Raw genomic sequence first — 16,299 nt, 5'->3', positions numbered from 1 at the left:
GATTTGTACACTCACTTATTGCAGTGCCAATCCAGTGAAGAGGCTGAGTAGGTACCTCCTCCTCAGGATCCCTACCTAGATCCCAAGAAAGGAAGGGTGAGGATGAGCCCAAAATATACAGTATATTCCTCCCAATCAGATAAGTCATTTCATAAATGGATGTGTTAGTTTCCTGAGGCTTTTGTTACAAATTCCCACAAACTTGGTGGCATAAAACAACAGAAATTTATTCTTTCACAGTTCTGTGGGACAGAAGTCTAAAATCAAGGTGTCAGCAGGGTTGGTTCCTTTCGGAGGCTCTGAAGGAGAGTCTGTTTCATACCCCTCGCATAGCTTCCAGTAGCTGTGGGCAGTCTTTGGTGTTCCTTGGCTTGTAGATGTGTAACTCCAATTTCTGCCCCCATTTTTTTCTTCCCATGGCCTTTATACCCAGTGTCTTTGTGTTTATTTCCCCTTCTCTTCTAAAGAAGCTCATCATTGTATTTCTCCTAATCCAGGATCATCTCATCTTTAGATACTGATCTTAATTAGGTATGCCAAGTCCCTTTTCACAAATAGGGTTATGTTTACAGGTTCCAGGTAGACATATATCTTTTGGCAGGACCACTATTTAATACACTAAAAGGGATGGAGAGGCCAGGAGTTGGAGTATTTAAATAAGTAAACTTGCTGCTTGCTAGGAAACATCAAGATCTGGGAGCAGGCGTTCCTCCCTAGCATTCCTAGCTTTTTGTTCTCATGGTCAGCCAGTTGTAGGAGATCAGCAAAAATGGTCCTGTTCCCCCCTCTGTGATTGCGTTGTTGGCATTATCTTCAATTTGTGTTTCTTTGGCAGAATCTTTTAAAGCCACTTGTCCATTTTGTGATCATTAATAGTTAAAACTAGGTAATATCTGTATATCCATTTAACTGCACACAAATAAATGTCAGTTTGTCAGTTTTTTCAATACATTGAAAGCAAACAAACCAGTGAAGGTGCCATGTCAACACCCTTGAGATGTAGATTTCCCCAAATTCTATAAAGATGCCTTGTTACCTGTATGTCATATGGACTGAATGAGAGTGCCTTTGTTGCTCTGATTATGAAGTATTAGGAACATTTAATTTCTTTCTTACTAAGAATTAAATAGAAACAATTGTTTTCCTCCCACACTTCAACGGATGTGCACTCCCTAGTATCATTGTGGAACACATAAGTCTAGATCACCACTGATTGTCTAATACAGCTTTTTGCAGTGATGTAGGACAGTCTGTATATGTGTTGTGCAGATATGGAACACTCAAAATGTGACCAGTGTGACTGAAGAATTGAATTTTTAATTTCACTCAGTTTTAATTAATTTAAATGTAAATTTAAATAGTTATATGTGGTTAGTAAAGCAAAGGCTAAATATTTGTCAGTGTCTAGGCTAAAAATATTGGGAGTAGTAGAATATAGAGAATGATGAACATTATAAGAACCGTTAACATGCCTCTGGTTTAATTTAAATGTCTTTATTTTAATGGCATTAGCAAAAGTAAAAGAAAAAGTTTATCCTGAATTAGTAGCTTATCTACATTTGTTAAAGGTTTTAGACTTATTTCAACTTAGAATTTTTTTTTCATACTTGAAAATTAGATGTAAGTTTCGTATCTTTTCTCTAATTATATTCTCTAGAGCTAAATTCATAACAAAATTACTGCTTTTCAGGAAAGATACTGGTAAATATGAAGTGGAAATTTGTCAACCTGGGAACATGCTTACTCAAGAAATTGTGTAAATGTTATTTCACATTTCTCTTTGCTGAAAATATAAATTAAACTAATGCATACAGAAAGATTTTACTTAAAAAGCTATAACAAAAAGCTTTTTTTTCTTTGTAAGTATGATACTACTTAATGGATATAATATTTTATAATGTAGAAAGTGTTACTTTATGTTAAATTTATTTTTCAGACATGTAAGCAGATTTTGCTCTCATTCCCCAGTTATACCATAAGTGTTTTATTATATAAAAACTTTTAACTTAATATTCAATAGCTAGTTAGCCCATCAATTTTCTTTTTGTCTTTGATTAAAATATGGCTAGATAGGATGTTTATTCTCCTTACTGCCAATGAATAACAACATAGCATTAAACTCATTTAAAAAGGAAATGTGACAATAAGTCAAGTATAGTTCACACTTCTTAGATTTTATATGGTTTAAATTTTGGAATATGTTTTTTTTTTTTTTTAATGCCAGAAGAAGGTGTACTTTAAACTTGATGTTTTTGAGCAGAAAACATTCCTTTCAACTACTGCTGTAAAGTTGATGTCCCTTAAAAAATTACCAAGTTCTTTAATTCTAGAATGTCTGTTAATGTACATGGGTGGAATGGGGGGGTATATGTGAACGATTTAGAGCACATAAGACTGAAAACATCTTTTAATATACCTTTAATTCAGAAAAGTAACTTTTTCCCTGAAGTTTTTTCCTGTTATTTTCTGAAAATGAATTCAGAATTATATTTAAAAAATTCTTCAGGAGACTTTTTTGAAGTTTTATCTTTAAATACAAAAGAAAAAAAAACCCACCCTGATGTATATAACAGTTTAAATTTTGAACTTATTTAATTGAATTATCATTATAAATGATAAAGTAAGGAAAAGAGAAACATTTTAAGTGAAAACAAAGCTATGGCTAAAAGTGCTATTTATTCCTTTGTCTTTTGACAGCTGGAAGGTCCATGTGTTTTGCAAATTCAAAAAATTCGCAATGTTGCTGCACCAAAGGATAATGAAGAATCTCAGGCTGCCCCAAGAATGCTGCGTTTGCAGATGACTGATGGTCATATAAGTTGTACAGCAGTAGAATTTAGTTACATGTCAAAAATAAGGTAATTGGCACTTTATGGTATACATTTGTTATAAGTGTTTAAAGGTACTGTTCACATTGGATTTTGTTTTTAAGACCTTTGAAAAGAAGGAATGAACTCTTAAGTGCATGTTACAGTTTTTCTGAATAAATTAAAGAGTTTGTATTTTTACTTTATCTGTAAAGAAAAATAGTTTAAAATGGAGTTAGTTGCTCCTTACTTTTAAAGTTAATAATTAAAAACAGAAATTTAAGGTGTTCTTACATGGAACATAAGCTTTTCAATTTTATCACTAAATTTTAGGTCATTAAAATCTTTTCAGAACAAAAATTTCTCTAAATATGTCAAAATTTCTTCCTTGACAGTTAGTTTTATCCATTATACTGTTTAGCAGTCTAGACATGGTACCCTGATAGCAGATGAGTGAAAAGTTACACTTGGAGGAGCATAGGTGATTGGCATTGTGGTATGTGGGAGGAGATGTGGTAGGTTGAGGCCTTGTATGCCATGCTCAATGATTTCTTTTTTTCTTTCTTCAACTAGTGTCTGCCTTTAGTGAGGGAGGCTCCTTCCTTAGAAGATATATTTATTCGTCTAAAATGTTGATTTTCATATACAAAGGGGCATATATTGACTTTGTGATTATGTTGTCTTTTTTTTGAAGAGTAGAAAGAGTCCTACTTTTATGGAGAAACTTCCATAAAAGGAAACACAGCCTTTCCTCCTTTGACAAATTTAATCAGATCCCCTCCAAGGGAGTTCACAGATGCCTGAGAAGAAAGACTTGCCATATAATGGCTCATTCTCTCATTTTACTGCTGTATATTTCTCTGAGGTAAATGAAAACACAGGATCAACCCAGAGAGGAGGGTCCCTTATGCTGTTTTCTTTTGTTGAATTTATTACAGTTTGACAGTTGAAAAAAAAAATGTTGCTACTTTCTCATTCACTCATCATTGAAGTAGCATGTCTACTTTTGGTGCTGTAAAAACAACAGCTTACAGAAGTGTTCTCACATATGAACAATTTGGGAGACCATTTTCAAAATAAATTTGATTATTGGTTATCTTAGAAGGAAGGTAGAAGAACTCACTAGAGAGGATAAACCAGGAACTGGTGTAGAATGTGTTTTCTCTACTGGACATTGCATTTCTCTGGGGTGCTTCTTTCCATTCATCTATCCTACCTCCAGCCCCACTTCTCACTGTATTTTTGTTTTTGTTCTGTTTTTTGTTTTTGTTTTTAATTTCAATGAAGAGAGAATAAAGGAACTTTGGAGTGTGAATAAAGTATTAATTAAGCCACAGTATGCTCTCTGAGTAAGAGTTAGTTATGGCCCTGAAGGTGATGTAATAAAAATTATATTAAAATTTTAGCACCTATTTATTCTTTTGTGGGAATAGAACTGTAATTTAATTTGGTGAATAGAACTCTTTATCAATTATCTTAATGAAATTGTATGTCCAACTTCAAGTAATTCACCATGTTTTCCTTCTTAACCTGTTAGAGAAAGAGTTTGGGAAAGGTACAGTTATTTTACATAAAAAATTAGCTCATTATCTGCTTTCAGATTAGCTTTTAGTTTTAAAAATCACAATTTAAATGCCCTTGTAATTTGCTTGCTATTTTTTAAGGTCTTTTGTAGCTTCTTATGTTGCTAATTTGTGTTTTTTACATTTTCATTTCATTTCCAATTTACTAATGTGTTAGAAATTATTGGCGAAAAATGGTTTTAAAGAACACATATTGGTCTTATATAAATGATGTAATTCATTAATAATTTCTTTAGAGGTAAAGAGTATAGCAGCCTGGTACCCTTGGTGCTTAGTTTTTTTATTTATCCCTAAATGATGACTATAGAGTTAGAAAATCTGTATCTGCTGATTACCTGGAATTGGGAAAAACTTCACTTAGTGTAAGTGTATTCACTTGTTGCTGATCTTGAAGTTTGATAGACATTGTGGTAAGTTGCCTACATTTACCACCACACAGCTCTCTACTTAAGAGTTAGGTTAGGCAAGGCTGTCTATGACCATTTGTTTTCTAAGTTACATAGGATGACTAAGAATGATTAAGCTTGGAGTCCTGAGAATAATTTTTACCAGATAATGTCTTACTCCATATGGGCTCTTTGAAATCTTAAAAATAGGCATATTCTATTTTTTCTTGTTAATAACTATTTTATCAACCGTCTTTCTTAAAATAGACCAGAGATACCAGTGCTTTCATTGATTTGCTATTGCACTTATCGGCACATGGTGAATTTTATAAGCTTATAAAAATGTGACAATGTAGGGGGCTTCCCTGGTGGCGCAGTGGTTGAGAGTCCGCCTGCCAATGCAGGGGACGCGGGTTCATGCCCCGGTCCGGGAGGATCCCACATGCCGCGGAGCAGCTGGGCCTGTGAGCCATGGCCACTGGGCCTGCGCGTCCGGAGCCTGTGCTGTGCGGCGGGAGAGGCCACAGCAGTGAGAGGCCCGCGTACCGCAAAAAAAAAAAAAAAAATTTGACAATGTGAAGTCTTTCAGCATGATTTTCTAATTTATCCCAAGTGTTTTAGGACTATCTTTATTCCTATTTGGAGTTCTTTACCCCTTGCTGTATGTGCGAAGAGATGCAGTGGGGCTTGGTATATGTGCTTTTACTTTAGAATAAACCTATGTGATGAAATGGATTTCTTCCACTGTTTCCTTTATTAAAAGATTGATAGGAGGTGTTTTCTCTGGTGTTTGTAAAAGGGGTCATGGTGTTATAATGTTTGCCCCACATCTGATAATGTTAACCTATTATGAAAAAATACTTTTGAAGTCAGTATGCTTTAGAGTAAATAACTCTCATTTGATCTTTAACTGGATAGTTAACCAAAAAGAGCATTGTTTCATGTGGATTACAGTAACTCACATAGGTGTTCAATGTCTAAGATTATTACTGGTTTGATATCTCTTCTGTATTGAAATTTAATTTTATAATATAGTATATCTTTGCAATAATGCACAAAGCTCGGAGGGGGGACAAAAGGGCAAATCTTACATTTATACAACATGGCATGGTTGAGAAAGTACTTTCATATCTTTTACTCTATTTATCTTTACCATAAGTTTGTGAGCTGTGATTTTTATTATCCAGATTTTTTTATTTGTTTGTTTGTTTACTGACTTATTTTTTATTTATTTTGGCTGCTCTGGGTCTAGTTGCAGCACACGGGATCGTCGTTGCAGCATGCAGGATCCTTAGTTGCAGCATGCAAACTCTTAGTTGCGACATGCATACGGGATCTAGTTCCCCGACCAGGGATCAAACCTGGACCCCCTGCATTGGGAGCACCGAGTCTTACCCACTGGACCACCGAGGGGGAAGTCCCTATCCATATTTTTTTACATGTAGAAAAAAATTAAGGTAGAAAATGACAGTCTTGTACCTGGTCTTCTGACTTCCTCCCTGATGACCTATTCACACTATATAGCCAGTCACCTGAAAAATAGTTTTCACATTAGTGCATTTTGAAGAATTTTACCAGGTCACAGTATAAGACTGAATTCCAGTTTGGGGAAGGATCTTAAATATGTTTTAACTTTTTTTTTCTCTTTGCTTTAGCCTGAACACACCACCTGGAACTAAAGTTAAGCTTTCAGGCATTGTGGACATAAAAAATGGATTCCTGCTCTTGAATGATTCTAACACCACAGTTCTTGGCGGTGAAGTAGAACACCTTATTGAGAAATGGGAGTTACAGAGAGTAAGTGTAAACTAAGAATGGTTTGAACTTTTAAAACACTACACTCTTTTTATTGTATTCTCTGTTTTAAGGGATCTTTCTATAATGGCTAGTAAAATTAGTTCTTTATGCCAGAGTTGAATAGAATGGAACACAGTGATCTTTACAGAAACTATCTACCTTTGTTTAACCATATTGTTCTTCTAAAACAGATGTCATTTTCAGTATTTGTTACATTTTATTACATATTTTAAAGGCCATTCTTTACTGAGGAGTTTTCAAAACTGCCAAGATACCAGTTGTAAGATATGTGTAATGTACCTGTATATAATTCTTTGTTCAGAAAACAAGTGTTTGTGCATATATATGAATAATGTATGTGTATTTGTCTTATTTACACAAACACACACACACACACACAGATACAAGTGAAGGCAAATTAGAATTTCACTATAATGAAAGAGTTCTTGTTGCATTTGTCTTCCTAGTCACATTAGTTGATGTTTTCACCATTTATGTTAACAGTATCTTTATCCTCCTAGTCATCTAGGTTATCTAGTAATTGTCCTTCTACTTTGCTTCTAGCCACCAGTTTTATTGATCCTCTGCAGTCAGATCTCTTGTCAATCCCTTGCTCTCAGGTTCCATTGCCATTATTGTAGTTTAAGTCTCTGGCCTGGACTACTTGCAGCCTTTTAACTGGTTCCACCATATACCCTTTCTCCATCTTCTAACTTATTGTACTTCTGCCAGATTATCTTCAACATAATTCAGATCATGCTACACCCTGCTTTTATTTCACATACCTTAATCTGGGATTCAGGTCATTTATAATTTAGCCCTAGTTCCAGCTTACCTTGTCAACTTTCTTAATTTTTTCACATAGGTTTTGTTTTAGCTAAATGGAACTACTTACTCTTTCTTTGATTCTCTAAGCTTTCCTCAGTTGCACTTTTGAAAAAGATTTTCCCACTTTTAAGACATTCATCTTAGTTTCTCTCTCATTCCCATGCTTTTAGACTCAAAACAAGTGCTCGTTTTTTTCACAAAATGAAATAATTGCTCCTTTATTGAATTATTAGAATACTTTATTCATTGTATTAAGAAGTATATTACTTTTTATCTAGCACTAAAATTATGTTTATTTCTTATCTCCTTTGATTGTAAGCTTTTTGAGGTCAGAATTCTTGTTTGTGTTACCTTTATTCAATTCTAGAAATATTTGTTGAACAGTGTGTAGGTCTTGAGCTGGGCGCCTGTATCTGTATATCATGTAATTCACCTAGCAGTCTTGTAAGAGAGTGTTATGTCCATATGGATCAGAAAATAGGCTTTAAGAACCGTTAAACTTATTTTATGATTAGACTACTAATAGGTGATGGATCTAAGCCTTCCTGTATCTCCAAAGTGGTGGCCCTGAGTCTTATATGTAATAAACATCATAATAAATAATAGTGAAATAAATGAATTACAAGCACATAGAGCTAATTACTCTTTGAGTTAGAATTCATGTTTTTGTGCCACTCTCAGATCTTGTCTGTTGTCTAAAGTGAGTCAAGGGGCCTAGCAATATTTCAAGCTTTTGGTATTTTAAGATAAATTACTCTTTTCTATCTTCTAAGTTTGAAAGTGCCTCTGTTTGGGATGTAAATAGATAAGGAAATTTAGGCACATTTTTTATTCCTTAGTACTCATTCCTTATGATACTAATGTGCTACACTTTGGGCTGCTGTGAAATATAAGATACTATTATATACTATATAAGATACTATGAAATATAAGATAATATTCCTTAACTGCATTGTTTGATTGAAAATGTTGCACAAGCAAGTAAATCAGAAGTGGTTTGATAGTTTTATATAAATAGCCAAGTTTATGAACTTAGAATTTCCTGGAGAAATCCCACCCATTTCATGTAATCTTTTCCTTTCACAAATTGATATATTGTATTTTTATTATCATTAGAGATTTTTTAAAGTGTGTTAAGATGTTGTCAAGTCAGACCAACATATTATACATAATTTTTACAACCCAGCCAGAACTACCTTACTAATTGTAAAGTCAGTCAGACATTCCTAGGAACTTCCTCACCTCCAGCACACACACATACACACACACAAACACATACATGGATCAGTAGTACTTTGACAGTTATTCTTGTAATGTTTTATTATATATTTTTGCACTTTGTTTCCTGAAAGCCATGCTAGTATTTCTTGTTAGGGGGCAGTAAAAATTTACATGAAAAAGAGTTTAAAAACATCTTAATATGATAATAGTTCTCTTTGGTTTTATAGTTTTTTTGATTTTGGTAACTATAATGTTGTAGAAATCATGGAGAGTTCAAATTACTTGAGCATCTGGCAGGTGAAACACATAGAAATCAAATGTACACATAGAAATAATAAACCATAGAGTTAATTTTGGAAGTAATGGGGTCCTAGGCATTCTTGCAAAATAAATAGAGGGGGAAGAGAACATTGGATAGTATTTAAAGCATGTATAGGTGTTGTAGTTGTAGCAAGTTGGATATAGACAGGTGACGAAAAGAAAAACTCAAACCTCAAAGTATGATAAAGATAGGTTTTGGAGAGTTCTGTAGCAGATATAATTTGTAAAGTAATGTAGTTCTATAACATTTTAGTGCTCCCCCCCCACTTCCTATGACAGATAATTTTTTAAAAATTTTTTCTGATTTTAAAAATTGTAAAGTATACATAACAAAGTTTAACATTTTAATCATTTTTAAGTGTAAAATTAAGTGGCATTAAGTACATCCTTATTGTTACACAACCCCCTCCCTCCAGAATTTTTTATCTTCTGAAATTGAAACTCTGTACCAATTAAACAATAACTTCCCATCCCCCCCTCCCAATCTCTGGCCACCTTGTACTCCAGCTACCTCATAATAGTATAGTCCTATAGTATTCGCCCTTTTGTGTCTGGCTTATTTCACTTAGCATAATGTCTTCAAGGTTCATCCATGTTGTAGCATGTGCCAGAATTTACTAACTTTTTAAGGCTGAATAATATTCCATTGTATGTAAATGCCACATTTTGTTCATTCATCCACTAATGGACATTAGGGTTGTTTCCACCTTTTGGCTATTGTGAATAAAGGTGTTATGAACATGGGTGTACAAATATCTGCTTGAGTTCCTGCTTTCAGTTCTTTTGAGTTTATACTCAGAAGTAGGATTGTTGGATTGCATAGTAATTCTGTTTAATATTTTGAGTAACTGCTATATTGTTTTCCACAGCAGCTGCACCATTTTACGTTCCCATCTGCAATGCTTAAGTGATCCAATTTCTTGACATCCCTGCCAACCCTTGTTATTTCATGTTTTTTGGATAATAACCATCCTAATAAGTGTGAAGTGGAATATCATTGTGGTTTTGATTTGCACTTCCCTAGTGCATAGTGATGTTTAGCATCTTTTCATATGTTTACTGGCTGTTTGTATATCTTCTTTGGAGAAATGTGTATTTAAGTCCTTTGTCTATTTTAAATTTTGTTGTTGTTGTTGTGTGAGTTTTTGATTTATTCTGGATATCAATTCCTTATCTGATATATGATTTGCAAATATTTTTCACATTCCATTGGTTGCCTTTTCGCTCTGTTGGTAGTGTCCTTTGAGGCAAAAGCATTTTAAATTTTATTGAAGTTCAGTTTTACCTGTTTTTTTCTTTTGTTGCCTATGTTTTTGGTGTCATATCCAAGAAATTGCAAAATCCCAATGTCATGAAGCTTTTTCTCTATGTTTTCTTGCTGAAGTTTTATGGGTTTAGCTCTTTGGCTCTTAAATTTAGGTCTTTGATACATTTTGAATTAATTTTTGTACATGGTTTAAGTCTTTTGCATATGGATATCCAGTTTTCCCACCACCATTTGTTGAAGAGAATCTCCTTCCCCTATTGAATGAGCTTATCTCCCTCATCAAAAATCATTTTACCATATTTTTTTTCTTTATTTTATTTCTTTATTTCTTTATTCTGTTAGTCTGTCTTAATGCCAGTACTGTTTTGACTACTGTAACTTTGTAGTAAGTTTGTAATCAAGAAGTATGAGCTTTGTTCAGGATTATTTTGAGTATTCAGGGTCCCTTGAGATCCCATATGAATTTTAGGATGGATTTTTCTGTTTCTGCAAAAAGCATTCTTAGGATTTTGATAGGAATTGCATTGAATCTCTAGATCTGTTTGAGTAGTATTGCCATCTTAACAGTATTAAATCTTCCAACTCATGACCATGTGATGTCTTTTCATTTATTGGTGTCTAATTTCTTTTAGCAATCTTTTGTTGTTTTCATTGTATAGATCTTCTTCTTTGTGTAATTTTATCCCTAAGTATTTTATTCTTTTTTATTCTAGTATAAATGGAAGCTTATAACTTGCAGTTGCTTTTTGCTTAGCCTAGTTCTCAGCAGTGACTTAAGGGAATTCCTATACAGGTTTCTGGAGCTTCATTTCTGTACAGGCCTCTCTTTTTCAAAACTCTGCCCCAGAGCTTCCAGTTATTTCAGCCTGGCTTGAGCTGTGAGACATTTTCTCAACTCAGATCTCTGTGCTGTCTGTCTGCATTATGCCTCCAAGCAGAAAGGCAGAGTTCACCTGTTTTTTTTTTTTGTTCTCTTTCTCTTTGGGATTACAGTCCTGTGCTACTTTTTGCCCTATGTCTTAAAACAGTTGTTTCCTACATGTTGTCCAGATTACTAGTTGTAGAGGGAGATTAAGTCTTGTCTCTTACACAGTCATAGGATGGGAAGTAGAAATCCTGTAATATGCTTTTAATTATATACTGTGTATTGAGAGATGGTATTATTGGCAGCTTATGTGAACTTTTAAGGAAGTCATGGCATAAACTGAAATGATTTATTGCTCTTTGAATGGTCTTTTTCTTTAATCTAAATTAAAACTGGACCCCTAGATAAGTTTATGCATTTGCTGTTTTTTTCTTAAACTAGGTTAACATCTTAAATACAGCTTATCAAGAAATGTGATATTCATATACAGTTTAAATTGTTCTTTGATTAATTAACTGAATATTACTGTTGTCTTTAGTCTTAGTTTTTTTTATATAACTTATACAAAATATATAGTATTCCTTTTATAATGCAGGGACTCTAGAGTAGGTATAAGGTACATATGGTAATTTTTAACTTATTTTTCACCATTTAAAATATTTTAAACGTAACATTTTCTATAACAATAATCATTAAAAATGCACAAAAAACTTCAGAGTCGAGAAGGTGTATTAAGTGACAACCAGTGCTTAACAGATATATGTTAACACCTCAAAGATAAAACAGATAGGAGGACTAGATGGGTGAAAAGATTCCTTATGGCATTTTTTTTTTAACATCTTCATTGGAGTATAATTGCTTTACAATGGTGTGTTAGTTTCTGCTTTATAACAAAGGGAATCAGCTATACATATACATCTATCCCAATATCTCTTCCCTCTTGAGTCTCCCTCCCTCCCACCCTCCCTATCCTACCCCTCTAGGTTGTCACAAAGCACCAAGCTGATCTCCCTGGGCTACGCGGCTGCTTCCAACTAGCTATCGGTTTTACATTTGGTAGTGAGTATATGTCCATGCCATGCTCTCACTTTGTTCCAGCTTACCCTTCCCCCTCCCCGTGTCCTCAAGTCCATTCTCTAGTAGGTCTGCATCATTATTCCCATCCTGCCCCTAGGTTCTTCATGACCATTTTTTTTTCTTTATATTCCATATATATGTGTTAGCATATGGTATTTGTTTTTCTCTTTCTGACTTACTTCACTCTGTATGACAGACTCCAGGTCCATCCACCTCACTATAACTCAACAAATAACTCAATTTCGTTTCTTTTTATGGCTGAGTAATATTCCATTGTGTATATGTGCCACATCTTCTTTATCCATTCATCTGTCAGTGGACACTTTAGGTTGCTTCCATGTCCTGGCTATTTTAAATAGAGCTGCAGTGAACATTGTGGTACATGACTCTTTTTGAATTATGCTTTTCTCAGGGTATATGCCCAGTAGTGGGATTGCTGGGTCGTATGGTAGTTCTATTTGTAGTTTTTTAAGGAACCTCCATACTGTTCTTCATAGTGGCTGTATCAATTTACATTCTCACCAACAGTGCCAGAGGATTCCCTTTCCTCCACACCCTCTCCAGGATTTATTGTTTATAGATTTTTTGATGATGGGTATTCTGACTGGTGTGAGATGGTATCTCATTGTAGTTTTGATTTGCATTTCTCTAATGATTAATGATGTTGAGCATTCTTTCATGTGTTTGTTGGCAACCTGTATATCTTCTTTGGAGGAATGTCTATTTAGGTCTTCTGCCCATTTTTGGATTGGGTTGTTTGTTTTTTGATATTGAGCTACATGAACTACTTGTAAATTTTGGAGATTAATCGTTTGTCAGTTGCTTCATTTGCAAATATCTTCTCCCGTTTAGAGGGTTCTCTTTTATCTTGTTTATGGTTTCCTTTGCTGTGCAAAAGCTTTTAAGTTTCACTAGGTCCCATTTGTTTATTTTTCTTTTAATTTCCTTTTCTCTAGGAGGTGGGTCAAAAAGGATCTTGCTGTGAATTGTGTCATAGAGTGTTCTGCCTATGTTTTCCTCTAAGAGTTTGATAGTGTCTGGCCTTACACTTAGGTCTTTAATCCATTTTGAATATATTTTTGTGTATGGTGTTAGGGAGTGTTCTAGTTTCATTCTTTTACATGTAGCTGTCCAGTTTTCCCAGCACCACTCATTGAAGAGACTGTCTTTTTTCCTCTGTATATTCTTACCTCCTTTATCAAGAATAAGGTGACCATATGTGTGCGGGTTTATCTCTGGGCTTTCTATCCTGTTCCATTGATGTATATTTCTGTTTTTGTGCCAGTACCATACTGTCTTGATTACTGCAGCTTTGTAGTATAGTCTGACGTCAGGGAGTGTGATTCCTCCAGTGCCATTTTCCTTTCTCAAGATTGCTTTGGCTATTTGGGGTCTTTTGTGTTTCCATACAAATTGTGAAATGTTTTGTCCTAGTTCTGTGAAAAATGCCAATGGTAGTTTGATAGGGATTGCATTGAATCTGTAGATTGCTTTGGGTAGTATAGTGATTTTCACAATGTTGATTCTTCCAATCCAAGAACATGGTATATCTCTCCATCTATTTCTATCATCTTTAATTTCTTTCATCAGTATCTTATAGTTTTCTGCATACAGGTCTTTTGTCTCCTTAGATAGGTTTACTCCTAGGTATTTTATTCTTTTTGTTGCAGTGGTAAATGGGAGTGTTCCCTTAATTTCACTTTCAGATTTTTCATTATTAGTGTATAGGAATGCCAGAGATTTCTGTGCATTAACTTTGTGTCATGCTGCTTTACCAAATTCGTTGATTAGCTCTAGTAGTTTTCTGATGGCACCTTTAGGATGCTCTATGTATAGTATCATGACATCTGCAAACAGTGACAGCTTTACTTCTTCTTTTCTGATTTGGATTCCTTTTATTTCTTTTTCTTCTCTGATTGCTGTGGCTGAAACTTCCAAAACAATGTTGAATAATAGTGGTGACAGTGGGCAACCTTGTCTTGTTCCTGATCTTAGTGCAAATGGTTTCAGTTTTTCACCATTGAGGACGATGTTGGCTGTGGGTTTGTCATATATGGCCTTTATTATGTTGAGGTAAGTTCCTTCTATGCCTACTTTCTGGAGGGTTTTTATCATAAATGGGTGTTGAATTTTGTTGAAGGATTTTTCTGCATCTATTGAGGTGATCATATGGTTTTTCTTCACTTTGTTAATATGGTGTATCACATTGATTGATTTGTGTATGTTGAAGAATCCTTGCATTCCTGGTGTAAACCCCACTTGATCATGGTGTATGATCCTTTTAATGTGCTGTTGGATTCTGTTTGCTAGTATTTTGTTGAGGATTTTTGCATCTATGTTCATCAGTGATACTGGCCTGTAGTTTTCTTTCTTTGTGACATCTTTGTCTGGTTTTGGTATCAGGGTGATGGTGGCCTCGTAGAATGAGTTTGGGAATGTTCTTCCCTCTCCTATATTTTGGAAGTGTTTGAGAAGGATAGGTGTTAGCTCTTCTCTAAATATTTGATAGAATTCGCCTGTGAAGCCATCTGGTCCTGGGCTTTTGTTTGTTGAAAGATATTTAATCACAGTTTCAATTTCAGAGCTTGTGATTGGTCTGTTTATATTTTCTGTTTCTTCCTGGTTCTGTCTTGGAAGGTTGTGCTTTTTGAAGAATTTTTCCGTTTCTTCCAGGTTGTCCATTTTATTGGCATATAGTTACTTGTAATAATCTCTCATGATCCTTTGTGTTTCTGCAGTGTCAGTTGTTACTTCTCCTTTTTCATTTCTAATTCTATTGATTTCAGTCTTCTCCCTTTTTTTCTTGATGAGTCTGGCTAATGGTTTATCAATTTTGTTTATCTTCTCAAAGAACCAGCTTTTACTTTTATTGATCTTTGTTATGGTTTCCTTCATTTCTTTTTCACTTATTTGTGATCTGATCTTTATGATTTCTTTCATTCTGCTAACTTTGGGGTTTTTTGGCTCTTCTTTCTCTGATTGCGATAGGTGTAAGGTTAGGTTGTTGATTTGAGATGTTTCTTGTTTCTTACCGTAGGATTGTATTGCTATAAACTTCCCTCTTAGAACGGCTTTTGCTGCATCCCATAGGTTTTGGGTCATCGTGTTTTCATTGTCATTTGTTTATAGGGGTTTTTTTTTCATGCGGTACACGGGCCTCTCACTGTTGTGGCCTATCCCGTTGCGGAGCACAGGCTCCAGATGCAAAGGCTCAGCGGCCATAGCTTACGGGCCCAGCCACTCCGCGGCATGTGGGATCTTCCCGGACCGGGGCATGAACCCGTGTCCACTGCATCGGCAGGCGGACTCTCAACCACTGTGCCACCAGGGAAGCCCTGGAAGCTTTTTTTTTTTTTTTTTATTAAAGAACAATCTGTTGAATACTTCTTTTAAGTATACATTGATTTGCAAAACAAGACTTTTATTAAGGAAATTTTACTGTAATTGAAATTATCCTCCATATTATAAACTATAGCAGTCTGATCTCTTTAAATAGTTAGAAATCACTTTTATCAGTATTCCTATGAACTGTTTCTAGTTAACAGCACTTCTGACACCTAGTGTGGAGTTTTCTTTTCCACATCAAGCAATTCTCCAGTTCTCTCCACTGGGATACCAGGTGGATGTCCTAAAATTTAATTCAGTTCTGACACTAACTACCTGGATTTAGTACAGACCCCATAGGTTAAGAACTCAGTCTCAGAAGACTGCCCCTCACTTCAGGTGCTAATTGAAAGTAGTAGGTCCTGATGTTATCCACTCTTCTGTCCAACTTGGCTATAAATTAGGGGTTCTCAGGATCCCCTGCTCAGATTTGATAATTTGCTATAATGGCTCACAGAACTTAGGGAAACACTTTACTTGCTATTACTGGTTTATTATAAATGATGTTATAAAAGATAAATAGCCAGATGAAGAGCTTAATAGGGCAAGATCGGGAAGGGTCCTGGACACAGGAGCTTCTGTCCCTGTGGACTTCGGTGTGTACCACCCTTCTGGCACATGGATGTATTCACCAGCCTGGAAGCTCCCTGAACCCCATCGTTTATGGGGTTTTAATGGAGGTTCATTACATAGGCCCGCTTGATTTAATCACTGGCCATTGGTGATTGACTCAATCTCTAGCCCTCTAATCGCATGGTTGGTT

General features: G+C 35.0%; 1 protein-coding gene across 3 annotated transcripts in view; it reads left to right on the top strand.

Annotated features, from left to right (window-relative positions):
- Nucleotides 1-16,299, top strand: part of TDRD3 (tudor domain containing 3) — a 201,424-nt gene that overhangs the window by 109,062 nt on the left and 76,063 nt on the right. For all 3 annotated transcript variants that reach the window (XM_089899470.1, XM_022561168.3, XM_089899471.1), the window contains 2 exons: nt 2,698-2,858; nt 6,432-6,573. In XM_089899470.1, the coding sequence (XP_089755596.1) occupies nt 2,698-2,858; nt 6,432-6,573 (303 nt within the window). The remainder of the gene's footprint in view (nt 1-2,697; nt 2,859-6,431; nt 6,574-16,299) is intronic.

This window comes from Delphinapterus leucas, chromosome 18 (genome assembly GCF_059928025.1).
Source record: "Delphinapterus leucas isolate spDelLeu-1000000601 "Yukka" chromosome 18, BTC_Dleu_Yukka2, whole genome shotgun sequence".
Taxonomy (NCBI): domain Eukaryota; kingdom Metazoa; phylum Chordata; class Mammalia; order Artiodactyla; family Monodontidae; genus Delphinapterus; species Delphinapterus leucas.
Note: the sequence above shows the minus strand (reverse complement) of the source record. Positions and strands in the feature narration are given on the sequence as shown.